The following is a 17,231-nucleotide window of genomic DNA, read 5'->3' as shown; positions in this document are numbered from 1 at the left end:
TTGACTTCAAAGAGATAAAGTTTTCACCTTTGTTTGCTAATTGCATATTGATTTAGTTTGGAAAGGGAAAGATGTAACGATTTTTGTTTAACATAACTTCTTCCTGGTATTTATATTGATAGGCAAATTATTGCTGTAAATACTAATCTCCTCTGCGATGATGACCTCTCAGCATAAAGGAAATCCAATTAAGAGGCATACTGAAGCACAGAAATTCACATAAACAATACACATGCAATTCTTCAATTAAAATGTACCATAACTACAGTAAAAATGTCACTGCACATAGGCACCAAATGCAGAGAAAAGACATGAAGGAGGAAAGTATGAAGGAGGAAAGCTAGGCTGAAGTCTTTCTCTTCTTTTAACCCTATGAGGGACAACTTTACCTTGACAAGGTTGCAGCACTGACATGTGAGATTTGCTACCACTAACTCAGCTTCCCAGCAGTGAAAGCTTGAGGAAAAGATTTAATCCTCTCACGCTCTTTCAGCCTAAAAGTTCTAGGAAGAAAACACTGTTTGGCATTCAAATAAAACAACTAGATCTCACTGTACCGCAAGAGAACTTCTAACCTATCCAGCAGGGTTTCACTCCTGTATAGCAGAGCTAACAGAACTAACCTTTTTGTATCTAAATCTTTACAGAATATGCCCTTAGAATGCTGCTTGTGTCCAGGAAAACTCTTAAAGCATTCACTATTAGTTGAAATTAGCATAAGCCTCTACTGGTTTTATTCTTTTTGGTAGAAATAATAGGCACCGCTTTAATTTGAAAGTATCAAACTTTTTAATGACCCCTGTAATAAGAGAAATGACACCCTGGCATATATAATGACACCACATTATATAAGATAAAACATAACAGACTTGTACATTCTTCAACATAACCTTGAATAATTCAGTTTTCTTGCTTTGTCACAAACAGTTGTATAAAAAAAAAATTGAAAGGGCTTACTTGAAACAGTCATCGCAAGCAATATTCCCCGTGGTCTCCTTTATAGTGCGTTCGGAAACAAAAGCTGGGTATTCAGTATCACAGGGCTCTAAGGTTTGTTTCAACCTCTGCGCTATATGCACAGGAAAAAAATATCTTGATGTTAACATGACAAGAACAGCATACAAAATTCTGAACAACACGAGATGCTGTAGTGCAGAGCTCACAGAGAATAGAAATGTTACTCAGCTTCTGCCACCCTGTGAGATTTCCTAGGCAGTGCATAACACTATTTTTTCAATTAAAAGAAAAAAAGAAGTTTATCCATGGAATGTAATTTCGTAAGACATAACTGTTAGAGTAGTTATTCATGGTTTAGTCATTGCCAACCTACTTTACATTTAAGCACAAGCTTTTATTCTTTCTCTATAGATTCAAGATGGACACGTTGTCATTTTTATTTCAGTGATACTATGCACCACTTACTATTATGTATGGCTGTTTACATTTATTTGATATCTAAACTGTGATACATTTTACTGAAGCCAAACCACTTTTTTTTTTTTTTTCTTTTTTTTATTACAGCTTGGAAACCTTTGCAGAGTTTCATCAGTTAGAATAACTTTGTGGGTGGGGGGCAGAAGCAATGCTTGTTATCTGCTTCCCAAAATTAAGACTCCGTAACACTTTTAACCTGAAGCCCTACAGTGCAAGGGAAAAGAAAGTGTCATTATTTACATCTTAAAGATTGGAAAATTGATGTACCAGGAAGCAGTGAAACTGGTTCAAGGTCAAACTACAGGACAGCAGCAAAGCTGGGAACTCAAAGCAGCTCTTCTGACTCTCACACTGATGTATCTGTTGGACAATGTCTCTCCCTCATTCCCTTTCTTTTTCCTCCCCACCCCTTCATTCTTCCTTCACATGGAGATACACTTGCACATCAGCACAAATGTTAAGCCTATCTTAAACTAATTGCTAAGTGATAAAACAAGACAAGGTATGACAAAAATAGATTACACTAAACAGGCTCTTGGACTTGACAGATCTTCCATTCAAGATAATCTGTTTCAGAGCTAGTGATGTGTCTCTTGCTTTTGCCCTACTAACACGTGTTGGTTTCCAAACAACTATCACTTGCTACCTAACCAAATTTGAACTGGCAAGCATTGCCTTAAAAATTATGAAATTCCAATGAGTGTGATGAGGGGTATTTTCAATATTCTTACTCACCAAAGAAATGGAGGAACTGAATTGTGTAGTTGGCTTTCAACTAAAACATGAATTAAAATCCTTCAATCGCACTTGTCTGTCAAAGTGCTGTAATGACAGTTTTCTCTTTAAGAAAAGAATGCTTGGAAGCTATTAATGCCTGTCTTCTGTAGTTAGTACATGCTTAAAATGCAAAACAAACATTCATTTTCATGAGAGGATGGTTACTGCCTCTGAAGAATATGTTCACTAACATACAATGCAAATGCCATTAGATGTTTCACGTCAGGATATACTAAGACGTACCTGTGCAGCACGCCTGAAAAAAGTCCAAAAAAGTTACCCGTTTCCTACACTGGCTGCTTTACACTATTCTGCAAACACTTAGGACTAAGACTGACATACCTGCCATTCCTTTTCAGATGTAAGGAACAGTTTTGCAGTTTCGGGGTCTAGCACAGCAAACCCTACTGTCCTTCCCAGCCACCAGTGTAAGAGACATTTTTCAGCGTGATTAGGGAAATCACTGGAAAGTTAGTCCTGGTTTTTAGAAGAGCTGTCTAGGCACTGCTGGTTATGAGCAGCCCCAAAAGCAAAGAGTATCTTGCTGGTTCTCATGAAGCCCTATTTGTGCGTGTGCATCCAATCTATATCGGACTCATTGCTCACATAACAGAAGAACTGGCTTCAGTGTTGCAATGCAGTGTACAGTATACATTAGTGTGGGAAAGGCTATATTAAGTTCATGCACCTACATATCCAGAAGGCTCTTGTCTTCAGCTCCAGCAGACACCCATCTCAGCCTCCCCTTCTCCTTACACAGCATTTACGACGTGATAGACAGTAGCCTGACATGTTCTTTGCCATTTACTGCCATACTTTTTGGTTGCTCCAGGATAGATTTTTCTTCTAGAATTCCTTCAGCATCTTATTACTACAGGGAATACTGGAATATTCCAGGGCATTATTATGTTCAATTTTCCTGATATCTGAACTTCAGACAGGATATAATTTTGGCATAAAGACAACCTAGTATCCAGGCAATGCAAATATAAACTAAAGCCTAAAGTAGCAATTTTATCTCCTGTTTTGCTAAGGAATATGCAAATCTGCAAATATGAGGCTGAAGAATTCAGTTTAAGTCATTATACAAGTCAAAGGCATGCAGCATAATTTACCTATGAAATAGCCAATTGAAGAGCACTGCTCTTGTAAATTAGCCTTTTACTTTTGAGCAATGATTCTGAAATGTCATTCTGAAGTCTGCTAAAATATGAGACAGTTAACAATGAAATTTTCTAGTTCTCATGGGAACTGTTAAAATTTTTATTATTTCAAATGAAACCTCACATTATTTAAAATTATTTTGAGTAAATTGGATTTTAATTCATCTAGATTTTATTAATTTTAAATGTCTATTTTGAATGGAACACTAAAACAAAATAGAGTTTTAACCAGTCTTGTTTAAAATTAAAAGCATTAAATTTACTATCTTAAGCCTTCAAGATTATTTTTGTATGAAATTATATTGAGATGACCATGTTACTGTTTGTTGAAATGGCATTTACCAGCACAATACCCCCTCATCATCATATTACAGCAGCTCTAGAAAAAATGCTTTATTCACAAATACTGTTTTGGAATGAAGGGAAATGGGTTTTAAAAACATATTTAATCACTTTCTACTGTTTTAACTTCTCCATTATAGTAGTGTACTGTATTCCCGGAGTACACACAAGCACTCTGTGGTTATTCTTCAAAGATCTTAATTCTCTTGTGTTTTGGGAAACATTAACAAAGTAGAGGATGCTGACATGGGAGACAAACAATTGTTATCAGATGTCTATTATTTAATCTAAAACATTTTTGTTAAGTACATCTGAATTTCAAAAATCCAATTTAATCTAGAAATTTTTGCCATTATAACCAGGAAGAAAAATGTGACTTACCTTTTGCTGTTAGATCAGAGTGCCACCAACTGCATAGATTAAATTCCACAAGGAATCTAGAGAAATTATTAAAGTTTTCATATTACCCAACAGAATGTTTTCAGCACACTAACCTGGCAGTAGTTCGATGACAGTAATCTGTTTTTAAATTAAAGCTATCACAGAACTGAAATTCATGTTATTAGCATAACTCTGGGATCATCTGCTACTGCTATTCTCGTATTTTCACTGGGTTATATCTTACCACTGAGAATTTATTCTGAAATTAACCCCATCAATAAATCATAGATTTACGTGTTATTAATTTAAATTATTGATCTTATTTGAAGTGTCCATTAAAATTTGCAATGCATGGCAGCTTATAGTAGTTTTACTGTTGAACATTATTAAATACTATTTCTTCATTATGCATGTATTTTGACTCTAGTAAAATGCCATAGGTTTATAACTGTCCTGTCTAAAGTACAGGAGTACACAAAAAATACTTTCTTATATGAATTCTGGAACTAAAGTAATAAAATTACTTTATTTCTAGAAACAGAAAAGATTAACCAGCGTCTAATCAACTCTAACTAGACATGTAGAAAATGCATTTTCTCACTAAAATATTCTACTATTTACTTTGAAGAATGGACTGAAATGTGTCAGTCTATCTGTTATTGCAAGTTTAAAGAATGTGAAACCAACATCCAGTTTATCATATGGACATGAAACTACAGTACTTTTAAGAACAGAAAGATTCTTGAAATGCTTGAAGCTGTTATATGCTAGCATTAAAGTCTAATTTTAACATGATTTGTTTCCCTGATGTTTAAACTTTGAAAGCTGCATTTAAGATCAATCTCTGCCCTTTAGCAGTAGCCATTCAGTTAATTCTCCTTAACTCTTACTTCAAACTTTGATGAATGCTCATACAATTTACAATTAAAACAACTCAACTACATGAAAAAAAATGGTTCTATTTCAATCAAGATAAAATTCACTTAAATCTGCAACTTTGCTCTCCAATAAGAATTGTAATACAACATATAGGTTAATAACACATGGTACATTTTAAGGTTTCCTTTTTTCCATCTGATATTTTTCTGTGAATTCTCAGGCAATCTCTTTTAAAGGCAATGCTCATTATATATTAACTGGAAATGTTAGAAGAATTAGGCAAGGTAAAAAAATTCAGTAACATCCAGAGTACACCTTATCTGGCATACACTGTAAAAGGTCCATGTTACAGAATTTCATGAAGTGACACACAAAACAGTGAATCACTCTAAGAGTTTGCTATACTGACAACAGCCCACCCAAGCAGCATTACAAACAGCCAGACATTTATGTAAAATTTAACGGTAACCACAATAATAAATTGGGTTTGTATATTGCGATCTGCTAGACTTACTAAGCAAAGACATACGGATATAAGTGAAGACCATGAATAATGTAATAAAAGTTCAACTGTGCACTCACATAGCCAAAATTTTCTCAGGTTTTAATAGTGTAAAATTAGAAAGTAAAAATTGACAAATAATACCATATTTAAAATCATATAATAAAAGCAGCACAATGCATGTAAAAGGCAAAAAGTACAAATATTCTTTAAGTATACAAAAATACAAATATTCAGCAATTCATACAAATATTAAGTTCTTCATAAAGTTTACTTACAAGACAAGCTCAGTCATAATCCATTTTACTGCAGCAAAGAAGGCATTATAAGGCTGAAGAGAAGCAACTCATTTAATAAAAAGGCAAAACATGTTGTATTTATATCTTAACTGAATGCTTCATGTAAAGACAATATTATGGGTATTCTAATGCATGGGTAGCATGAGAAAAAGAGCAATAACTTTTTTCTTATGAAGAACCAAACATCATTATATTGAATATTAAAATATATAGTAATGAAATTTCCTTTTAATGTGGTTGGTCACATACACAGATTATCAGTCTGAACAGGAAAGTTTTGCAAATGATTCTTAAATCTTTAACCTCTAGGGGTTCCTATTTCCCAGGCTATTGCTGGAGGAACAGCTCTGGTAGATAATATGAGCTTTTCTTTTGCTGAAATTCAAAGGCTCGCCTCTCTATAATGTAAATCTCTATTCATTACTTCAGTCTAATTAGGCTAGAAAAGCCTCTGAAGTTTGAATATACCTAAATGAAGTTATCTGTGTCATATTGAAGGCTCAATTGTAAGCACATTAAGTAGTTTTTAAGATTCTTCCTGCCTCCCTTGATTTTTCTGCATCATAAGAACTACAGCAAACACTTTGAAAATCCTGTTTACAGTACTTTGATATTTTGAATATTTTATTTTTGAAAAGAATACCAGTAGAATTATTCCTTTATGAAAGAATCTCACACAGAAAAGCCAGTTTCCAGAAACCTTTGTCCCACTCATTTGCATTAGGGTCTCCTAGCTACATAAAATTTTGCAGACTTTCTAGATTCCCTATCAACAGAGTATTTTAGCAGGTGTAAGAAGTCATATTGACTTACAGAACTACTCAAATACCTAAAGTCACACTTAACTGTCCTGAAACAGCGCCGTACTGCAGCAGTGCCATTTTGCTCAGCAGTAACTGGCCATTTGAACTTTTCAGATGCCACAAAAAGTATTTCTGCACAGGGCTGATTACTCACAGAACAATGAGCTAGTATCAGTCTGTGGCATTAAAGGCTGAAATAGCAAGCCAGCAGAATGCATAATGCTTGAGACAGTAAAGATTTTCACCTATTAAGGACTGTCTTACAGGAAAAGATAAAAGCTACAAGTCTTTCCTAGAGATGAAAATAAAACAAAATTTTGGCCTGTGGGACATCTTATTTATTTTCATTCCAAATCAGGAAGCCTGAAAGTTCACACCCAAGTAATTAACTTTGTGCATACTTTTTTTTTTTGGTCATAGTGCCAAATTGTTTAGTGTTAAATAATATATACATTATTACTTACGGACAATACATAATAAAAATATACTATGTATTATAAAATTATTTTAATATGAGAATTAAACAAAAATTTTAAAACTCTATATATCTGAAAAAACCTCAACTATAGGAATAGAAAAAGAATTTGTTTTGAAATTTTAGTGGAAAAACATTTCATTATATTGATATAAATGCATTCTCGTGAAATGTAATTTTACTAAGACAGCCTTTTCCACTCAAAGGCTCTTCCTTCAAAAACTGCAGCAAAAATTGCAGTTTTATTCTTTTTATGTATTGAAACTATCATTGACAGCCAAAGGAATTGAACTGGGTGACTCTATGGCACTGATATATTTGCCACAAAGTGGTTCTTTGGAGAGTTATCTAGGACTTGAACAAATTAACAAAATGTGAAAATAACAAAGTATCCGGATATCTGTACTGGTAAAAAAGGGACCAGATGATCTATAACTCTAGTCCTTCCCTGATTTATCTTTTACTTCCACAGCCTAAAAATCTGTGCTAGAATGAGGGGTCCAGCCCTGACACCTGTTTTCCATGATTTTAGCAGAATGTTATGATAGATCCTGTAGTAGTCACGCAGCCTTTATATGTCTATGGTCCACCTCTATGCTGTTTCAAGTATGAACTTTTTTAAGAGTCTCAGTCTTATCCCTATATCTATTCCTGTTAAATCATGATTCAAGAAAGAAAGCATAAACATTTATCTGAACTAAATAACCTAATTTATATATTAAAAACTCGGCATAAAACTAGTAAAAAAAATACTTCTGAGGAATCTAGTCTACCTGGTTTTAATGTATTTTTTAAAAATATCTTCTCTGTAATCATGGTTATTAGAAGTAACTGAATCAACAGGGTAATAATAAAATAACCAAAGCTTGCCCCTCTTTCATGTTGAACATCACAAAAACTCACATGAGGTTTAAGGACAAGTTTGGCTATCTTTAAAAAAAAACAAAGAACATGTTCGCTGTGTCTCAGTATATCCCACAACAGTTTTGCAGAGTTTTTTCGTCTGTAAATAGGGCCTGGACAAAAATCAGAATAGCAAAAATCTCTTGGATTAAAGCACTTGTAGGAGAGAAATACTTCGGATCTACATGCTGGGTGCTTACGCAAGCTGAGCTGAAGCCCCAAGCCTTGGGATGAAGATTGTTGCTGAGAGTTGTAATATATTTTAAAATTTTTCATGCAAATGTGATTCACAGCATCCTGTTCTATTTCACTGACAATTTAAATCTTATTGCACAGCCTGATTCATGTTATCATGTCAAGATAGTCTTTTTTCAGGTTCAGCCTTTTGCAGATAACAGACTGATGAGTGCAAATCGAAATTTGCAGGTATTTGAAAAACAGTCATGTAAGAATGTAAATGAATGCATCCCAAAACGCGTATGATTATTAAGTCATAGAAGCTATATGTATTTTTTAAAAGTTGCTAGAACTTTGAGATTTACTCACCAGTTTAACTATGTGTAGGCTGATTTTTTTCTAGCTAGATCCCCGTGCATTCGAAAATACTATCAGATAACTTTTCCAGGCTGGTAAAATTGCTAAGGTGTTTTGCTGCTGTCTTTACATAAGAATTTTTCATGCTAATACTGTCATATACTTGTTAAAATGGTTCCTTTTTAATATGCAAAACCTATACTTTATCTAACACCGTATCAGTTCTGATAGACTATTGATTAGTAAAACATATATATGATTATAAAATACCCTCGAGGTTATTACCTAGATATATGATTTAGCAACAAGGAAGCATAGCCCTTGCAAGACCCAGCTTGACTCTAATCATGCTCTGCAGAGGGACAGGGTTTGTATTCAGATCTGGTTGCAAGACAAGGGTTAAATGCATTGAAAGTCTACTTTAAAAAGCATCTTTAAATACTGAGTGGGTTGGAAGTGTGTTAAAATCACTGATTTATATGCCTTGCCAATGAACAATTCCTTTTCATAAAAAAAAACCCAAATAAACAAAAAAACCACCAACTTTTAATTATGTTTCTGCATGCATTTATGTGTTTATATACAGAAAAGGCATACATGATTCCACTCCCCCAAACAAAGACAATTTGTCACCAAATTTTGAAGCCCTAAGAAGGGTTCATATGGTGCAAAGAACATTCTGACAGAACCTCAGAAATAGTGGCCCAGCATTAAAAATGATTGGTAAGTATTTGAACTTGAAAATGCCTAACACTTTGCATTTGTTTATAATGAACCATTCCTTATATGCACTAGGATAAACATAAGAGCTGTAAGCATTCCAAATCAAAATAATGGGCTTACAATGGCCATGAAATATTTTCTTTGATGATTGCATGGAAAGATGCTCAGAAAATTTACCATACTTACGTCCAGTAAGCTATGGGCACTGTCGCTACTCTCTTTGTTTGTTCTACACATGGCCTGGTAGTCATAAAGTGTAATTCTACAGAGAAGAACAGAAAACTGCTTGACTAAAAGAAGAAAACACAGTGGAATAAAAATGGTGATATGAAACAGTCTGCTCACAAAGCAGACAGGAAAATAAAAATTCTAAGAGCAGCAGGGAAAAAAGGGAAAGGGATCATTAAAACACAGGTCACACAAAGGAGAATAAAGGTAAGAAACACTGTGAAAACTGTAAGGATTTTATCAGATTACAGAACAAAGCAAAAACATAACTGGGAGAAACCAGGGAAGATACACATACAGTGTAACACAGAATGATATAAACAATGCGAGGAGGAGAATACACATTCAACATGATGCTTAAACAATTGGTTCTGGACTAAGATCAGCACATTTAGCCCCAGAAAGTGAAGGAACCTATGCATGTGACGGGCTTCTCACAACAGACCACTCTTGAACTCCAATAAAAGCAGAAAGACACTTCTACAGTTCCAGCATCTCAGTGCAAAACTGATTTGTAAAAACGTGGTGTTGCTTCCAAGGAAGGAATTTCCTTAGAAGCAATTTCAGTGTATTCACAGTACAGATAATTGAAGCAGAATGGGTTTACTTTTGCTTCTTTTCATGAGGGCAAAATATTCCACGTCAGGTACCTGCTGTAATCAGCATTTGCTAGAAGCCTCCTCAGATGCATAGTAAACGGGGAAATTTCTTTCTGCTTGTGATTTTACTCATTATTGATACACTTCAGAGATCTAAATGTAAAATCCATAATTCAAAGATAGCATATGGAATTGTGATTATTTCTCTAAATCTGTCTGTCCATAGAACAATTATTAACTATATCCATCCACATAAAAAGATTTAGCATCTATAGCAGATGTAAAGAATCTTTAGCTGATAAGTTGCAACAAATGTAAATATATAGAAGTCACTAGTATTATTTGAACATATCCATTTGACTTTTGCATCAGCAGAGGGACAAAGGAACACAACTGGACATAGATGGTTAAAAGATGTATGGAATGGGACTTCGATGTTTGGCAACGTGTGCCTTGCTTCTAAGTGAAGAGGAAAGGAGAGCACACAAATTCGGCTACATAAAGGATGTCCCAAAAGCTGCCAAAACCAGGTCATGAAATGCATCAGCATCACCATGAGGCATTCTGCACTGCATGCCATGAAACGTTGCAACCTGTACCAATAAAATGTAATCCATTGTGGTAGAAACTGTATATAATTTTTCTGATCTAATTTTGTGACAGCAACCATCACTAAAAGCTTATTATGTCTATATTTTCCTTTTGGCTTACAGGCAAAATATCTAATATATTGGAACTTGCAGCTTCAACTAAACATTTAGTACATGGTCATACTGCTTACATTATTAATTTTATCTTACATTCAGAATAGAAATGGCTAGGAAGCCATTGTTTTGTGGACTGGCAGAGAGAGGCACATGGTAGACAAACGCATAACTAGAGACCTAAACATGGGTGTAAGTTGAACACTGACCATACTTGGCAGAATCACGCCCACAGCCAGATCCGCGCACACAGATCTGCCAAGACAAACAGAGCAGTACATGGTGTAAGCTGTGCTGCCTGTGTGGCATGCAGTAATACACCACTTTCTCTATCTTATTTTTTCCTTTTTTCCTTTCCTTTTTTCCCCCATTTACCATGGTCAGAATCCAACCCCTTAAGGTAATCGCTACAGCTCAGCCTTTCCAGTCTCGGTTGGCTTAATTATTTTATTCCTCTAGATCCAAACAGCATGTTGCAATGTCCACTTAGACCTCCTAGTGATGGTGGCAAGTGATAAGTGAACAGTCAAAGGCAGTTTACAGATGTTAATGTGCTCTCTGCAAAGTAGTCAAGGAATTCTATAAGGACGAAATGGTCCTATCCTGCTTCATTCAGTATGTAGTGTTCCAAGTAGAATGGCATTCAGTTTTTCTTTATTCTTTGTAAATGATTTTTCAATATAGTAAGCTTGGTGACTGTTTGTTTGGTGTTTGAAAGTACAATCAATTTCTCAACTTTCAATTTCATATACCAAAACTGCTTGGTTAATCTGTGGACTTCATTATTATGCTAAGAAGTGTTAATCAAATACTACTACAGTGTGCCACATGGAACATCTATCATAATTTGAGCTTCACCTCAAATACTGGAAAAAGCCTTCCCCTCCCCCGCAGTGTTTGTACTCGTATTACATTTCTTACATAACTATTACATTTCTTCTGTAATTATTACACTGTAATAGATGCTCTGAGAAAAAAATGTCATTAAAAGATTGAACTAGTTACTTAGACAAATAATCAGAAATATAATTAATATTGTACCCTGACATGTTAGATCATATTTTTTGTAGATTTTTGTATTGTAGGGAGTATACAACAATCTAATATTGTATTATGAGCAAGAGTAACAAGAGTACATAAAAATAATAATACTAAAATATACATAGTTAAAAAAATTTCATCTAACGGGGAAAGAAATACTAAACTTTAGAGTGATGGCAGAAGGGAAAAGTTGTAATAAACCCCCTTCAAATTCATTGGGAATACTGCAAAATTATTGTTTGGAAATTCTTGAATATCACTGTGGATGAAATTATAATGAGTTTAGTTTTGGTAAGTATATTTGAAGGTGTTTCCAGCATGAAAATTCTGGTTCAGGAACAAACTAGAAAACAGATAATGTGTTCAGCTTAAAAAAAAAAACAGTAGAGGACCAAATCCTTAGAAGGTACATGGCAGGCAGATCACTTAACAAAAGCCTGGAATGAGTTTTGGTTTCTGAACAATGTGTTTCCATCTCAGTAACTTTCAAAGTGAGCAGGTTCAACACCTATCTGAAAGTTTCTAAAGATGATTCCAACAACTATAACACAGGATGTGCAAAATACACCAGCAAAAGCATTATTGCAAAATGATCTTGAAAGACCCGCTTCTTCTGTGCTAAAAAGAAATAGGAATTTTGCAGTACACTTCAAAGATCAGTGGATGAAGGGATGAAGCCCATAACCGCATTGAAATCTGACCACTGCAGTATAGTGAATCAGTTCTGGATTCTCTGTCACTAGGAATGGTATTAAGGTGCAGTACAGATGGATTCCAAGGCACTCACAAATTCAAATCCAGTTTTGTTTTGGTTGGGTTTTTTTCTTGCAAATGTAATAGGAAGGTAAGAGCTTTCCTGCTCTATCCCTTATAAAAGCTACTACAGTATTAGTAGTTAGAATAGCAGCCTGAGACACTGTGGTGCTTCTATGTTCCGTGTCATTTCCAGAGCATTATTTTATTACTATAATACTTTTCAGGGACTTTAGAAAGTAAGTTTTCTTCTAGCTCAGATAGACCTAAATCAGTGTTGCAGAATGGCAGGCTTCCAGATTACCTTTTCCAAAGTGATTGTACTTCAGTTTTAAATAACTGTTTGCAGCTAACCATGTCCTGTTCAACTGACTGTAGTTAGTAAACATGACTTCCTATATCCCAGGATTTAATTTTAAGTCCATCTAGGTGCCCAAGTCCCTGCTACGTACTACAGCACCTCACAGGAGAGCTTTGTCCTTGCTACAGATAACATGCTTGAGACTTTCCGACATCACCATGCAGTTAACTGCCCATATTTCCACACCTGGATGCTGAAGTCTACAGAGCAATTGTTTTCAACATCAGTCATAGGACAAACAAAGACTATGAGCAATCATCTTTTTAACTAATGGAAAATAACTTACCAAAACCTAAATGTGCACCTCCATTGTATGTAACTTCAGGGACAAAATGCATTGTAGTGAAAACTTTTTGATTGTCAGTTTCCTGATACAGTAAATTGCAGTTTTGTACTTTGCAATTTACTTAAAATTGAGTATGAATCTGGTTCAAGAAAATTGAAGTTCTAAGACCTACCAGCAGCACAGGCTATATTAACAAATGTATTCTATTGCTTTCAGCTAGATTTTCAGCTCATCTATGGATTTCCACTTGATAGTGTAAAACTCCATCACTGACTGACAATTATAACAGCTGAAAGATCTTCAATGCATAAAAATTCAAATGTTTTGTCACTGTTTCAAGATTTGGGGATTTTCATGTAATGTGTAGGAATAATAAGGTTCTTACTATGGAAGTAAATGTTAAGTCCATAGAAAAAATGGAAGTAGTGCTCCAAAGAACCATGCAAAGGAAGCCAATAATACAGGAAGCCCTAACTAGTGATACTATGCTTTACTCAGTAGTCTATGTAAAAATTAATGGTGACTACAGCTCACTTGCAGTGGAAAAATATTCATTAACTCAGACGCAAGATATGCAGCCTTTTCTGGCATTTTGGCAAGGAGAGGAAGGAGGAACAGTGTTGAATGGTATGAAGAATCAACTAGGTTCTAAAATATAGAGAGGGTCCTTGTGGGGAGGTAGCAAGACAGTGTAAGAAATCCCATACTGTTGCTGTTCTGGTTCTCCCCACCTTCATTGTCCAACAGATTAATAGGGTCCAGAAGCTGTCAGACTAATACCTTTCACCACCGAGAAAAATCAATGAAAATTATAAAAATCAATTACAGCATTTTGACCAAAAAAAAACCAAAACCACCACTTGTCATCACATATCTTTGCCCTTGCTGTTCAGCTATTCCCAATTGTCAAGATGCTCCAAAGCATAATATGTATAAGACTACAATTCAACCTATACTTCCAGCATACAGAATTACAACTCATTTAGATAGCACACATGCCTGGATTTCTCTGTAAGTGGATAGAATGATTCCCATATACTAATACACTGCATTAAATTAGTGGTAATATTTACACAGATATAAACTCTAAGAATGCTCAAACTCAGCTTTAAGACCTTAATTTTAGATGTCACATGGACAAAATATTAGCAGAAAACATACCACACAGCAGTGTGGGTGTTTCAGAGCACAGGTATCAGATGCACATCTTGTAAATGAAAGGAAAAAAAAATGTCAGAACAGGGCTCTTCTTGTCAGTAATGAGAAGAGGGAAGTTACAGATATTACTTAGTTCTTTTGTACCTACTTGTAAGCCTGTACTAGGCAGTCTGCTATATCTTTGCCTTTCTGACAGCTATTTTGTTGATGAAAATGGAATGTCATTCTTCAGGGTAGTACAATCACATAGTATTCATTTAGAAATCAAAGATTAAGGGTGCAGGCCTCATATTTGCTCTGCAGTGCACATGACAGCTAATACAGAACGTAAGTATTGGAAAGAGACTGCTCATTTTCCTACCTTGAATGGCTTCTGCCTGCCCATCCAAAAGAATGTCTATTCATCTACCTGACTGTGTTTTGTGGTATTTATATCATAAACATAGAGGATATTTTGAGCATTTTTTTTTTCTTGTATTAAATAATCACTAAAGATAGGGATTTTTTTATTTTTTATAAGAACTGCTCCACTGCAGAACTGCTACATCACAGTTGCATTTCTCCAATACTAAATCCACTAACTCCAATATGAATTGTTCCTGCAGCCTATCACTGATCGTCTCCAAAGTATACATCTACATTCATAAACATTGCCAAACTAATAGGTCAAATAAATTACTGTAAAAATCCACATGAAAATAACACAGATTTTAAATATAAGTATCCATTTAACACCTTGACCAAAAATTTAAGAATATCCTAATAAAGCAAAAAAAAAACCCTAAACAAAACAAACTTAAATAGGAAAGACTGCCCTAAACTAAAAAGAAAAAGAACCTTCATTTGGAAGGCTGTACTGCCTCAGTATCCTGTTGGTGAGCAACTCGTTACTGTTTTCATGGTTTGGCTTTAAGAATGATCTGCTCTTTGCAAGTAACTTAGTAAAGGGTTCTGCATTTTCTTATAATCTTATAACCTGGTGACAAAACACTTGCTAGGTTTTGCTTATATAGCAAATCAAGACAGAGAGATGAAGTCTGCCTCTATGTGCACGCATTTGGAGAACACAGGGACAGGCTTGGACTGTACCATGCCATAGGGGCATGGACAGCATGCATTCTTCACTAAGAAACACAAGAATAAGTATGAACAGAGCAAGGAAAACTGAGAAACAAGAGAAGATCTCAAAGCAACAAGAACTTATTAGAGTGAGCCTTAGCATCTAGGAAAGCTGGAATTCTGGGGTGCACCACTACAATCATATCCTGACAAAATAATTAAACACAAAAGCATAGATTCTTCTTCACAGGCCAAGAGGATGCCTGGTGGAAACAGAACTCTTAACAGGAAATTATGCTGCTTCCATACATGTCTTATGAAATTGCTTAGTTTTGAAAGTGTTTTGAAGTAAAGAGATTTAATTTTCTCTTACAAATTTATTAAATTCATTTCTTTGGGGATCTTATTACTGTAATAGCCCTTAATTTTTCTGATGTTACTGTGGGGTGTTTTTTTTTAATTTTTAATTTTCATGCTTTAAGCAGTTGAATCTATTTTTTTTCAGTGTTTTTATGTAAACAAAGTGTTGAGGAAACTAGGAAAATGTAAAGAAACTTTTTTCTAAGTTATGTGAAGCAGATACTTTTCTATAAGCACATCCTAATTTATTTAATAATAAATTTAAATTATATTTAAATTATTTAACTATGTGCAATATTCAGGGTATAAGATAAACATCATTTTGCTAAATGAAATCATAGAATATGTCACGTAGCTTTGGAGGCACTGATATAATTTTTCTCCCTAAATATAAACCCGTAAACTAAGAAAATATACATACATACATATGTACACATTATTCAAAAGAAGTACTGAGTTTAAAGAAATTGAGGAGGGAAGGAGGTATTTAAGTTCACTTTAAAAAATAAACAGAGAACACAAAAATTGAATTTCATCCTGCTGCAGGTTGAAAAGAAATATAGTCAGCAGCAAACAACCCCCTTTTGTTTGACACTTCCAGCTCAAACCTAAAAAGAACTTCTATATCCCTCCAAATTAGTCGTAGTTGAGAGACTGCACAAAGGGTTATTTCATTCCTTTTGTGGAAGGAGAGCCTGAAAACTGGCATGAATCAGTAAGGTGGTAGCACGTATCTGCAGTGCCACTCAGCTTATTGGTGTGAAATGAAGAAAGGACCCCCATTCCTTACAGTACTGGGGAATTCAATAATAACTGCAGTGGAGATCAGGCAACATAGAACCTTCTGCTTCTAAACTAGAAGAAAAAGGAGCAAGACCAGGGCAAAGCTATATAGTTCACCTGCTGGACAGTAGATGCCATATAAGAAGCAAATTGCAAGAAAGATGGCTCTGGACATTATCAGAATGAAATGCTAACAAACAGACCTTGCTTTCTGATTTTGTCTCCATGGTAAGAGCAACAATGACAAGTATAATGCATGCAGTATCTGTATTGTGCTCTCAGGAAAATGGTACTGGTAATAGATTTGGACATCAATAGATTTTTGCATCAATCCAGTGCTTTTTTTTTTTTAATTTTCTTCTTATTCCATATAGAATAAGCTTTGGAAAAGCAAAATAGAACCTCACCCAAACAAATTAGTAATCTTAAAGATATGGTAAATGTGTCTATTTTTCATAAGAGCCAGCAAAGATTGCTTCTTCGTATTGCTGGAATAATTTTAAAGGTCTGATCTAGCACAGCTTAATATTTTTTGTTGTTGTTGCTGCTGCACAGAGCTATCTGCTGTACAGCAGGAAAAGCAGGTGGCTCATTTACTGCAATTACACCACTTTGATTCTCTCCCATTTTTAACTGATTGGCAATGGCCAGTTTATTGTGTTTAAATAATCAGCTCATTGTGTT

At 34.8% G+C, this 17,231-nt stretch overlaps 1 protein-coding gene across 6 annotated transcripts in view; it reads right to left on the bottom strand.

Moving 5' to 3' along the window:
- Window positions 1–17,231, bottom strand: part of CACNA2D3 (calcium voltage-gated channel auxiliary subunit alpha2delta 3) — a 546,863-nt gene that overhangs the window by 17,626 nt on the left and 512,006 nt on the right. For 3 of the 6 annotated variants that reach the window (XM_030502305.1, XM_030502302.1, XM_030502303.1), the window contains 4 exons: window positions 9,402–9,477; window positions 5,757–5,809; window positions 4,098–4,153; window positions 958–1,069 (listed from right to left, as the gene is read on the bottom strand). In XM_030502305.1, the coding sequence (XP_030358165.1) occupies window positions 958–1,069; window positions 4,098–4,153; window positions 5,757–5,809; window positions 9,402–9,477 (297 nt within the window). Of the gene's footprint in view, window positions 1–957; window positions 1,070–4,097; window positions 4,154–5,756; window positions 5,810–9,401; window positions 9,478–10,955; window positions 11,002–17,231 lie in introns of those variants that run through there. The other 3 variants (XM_030502306.1, XR_003993879.1, XM_030502304.1) reach the window with 3 other exon arrangements.

The sequence above is a fragment of the Strigops habroptila genome, chromosome 11 (assembly GCF_004027225.2).
Source record: "Strigops habroptila isolate Jane chromosome 11, bStrHab1.2.pri, whole genome shotgun sequence".
Taxonomy (NCBI): domain Eukaryota; kingdom Metazoa; phylum Chordata; class Aves; order Psittaciformes; family Psittacidae; genus Strigops; species Strigops habroptila.
The sequence above is the reverse complement of the archived record's forward strand: the minus strand, read 5'-3'. Positions and strand labels throughout refer to the sequence as shown.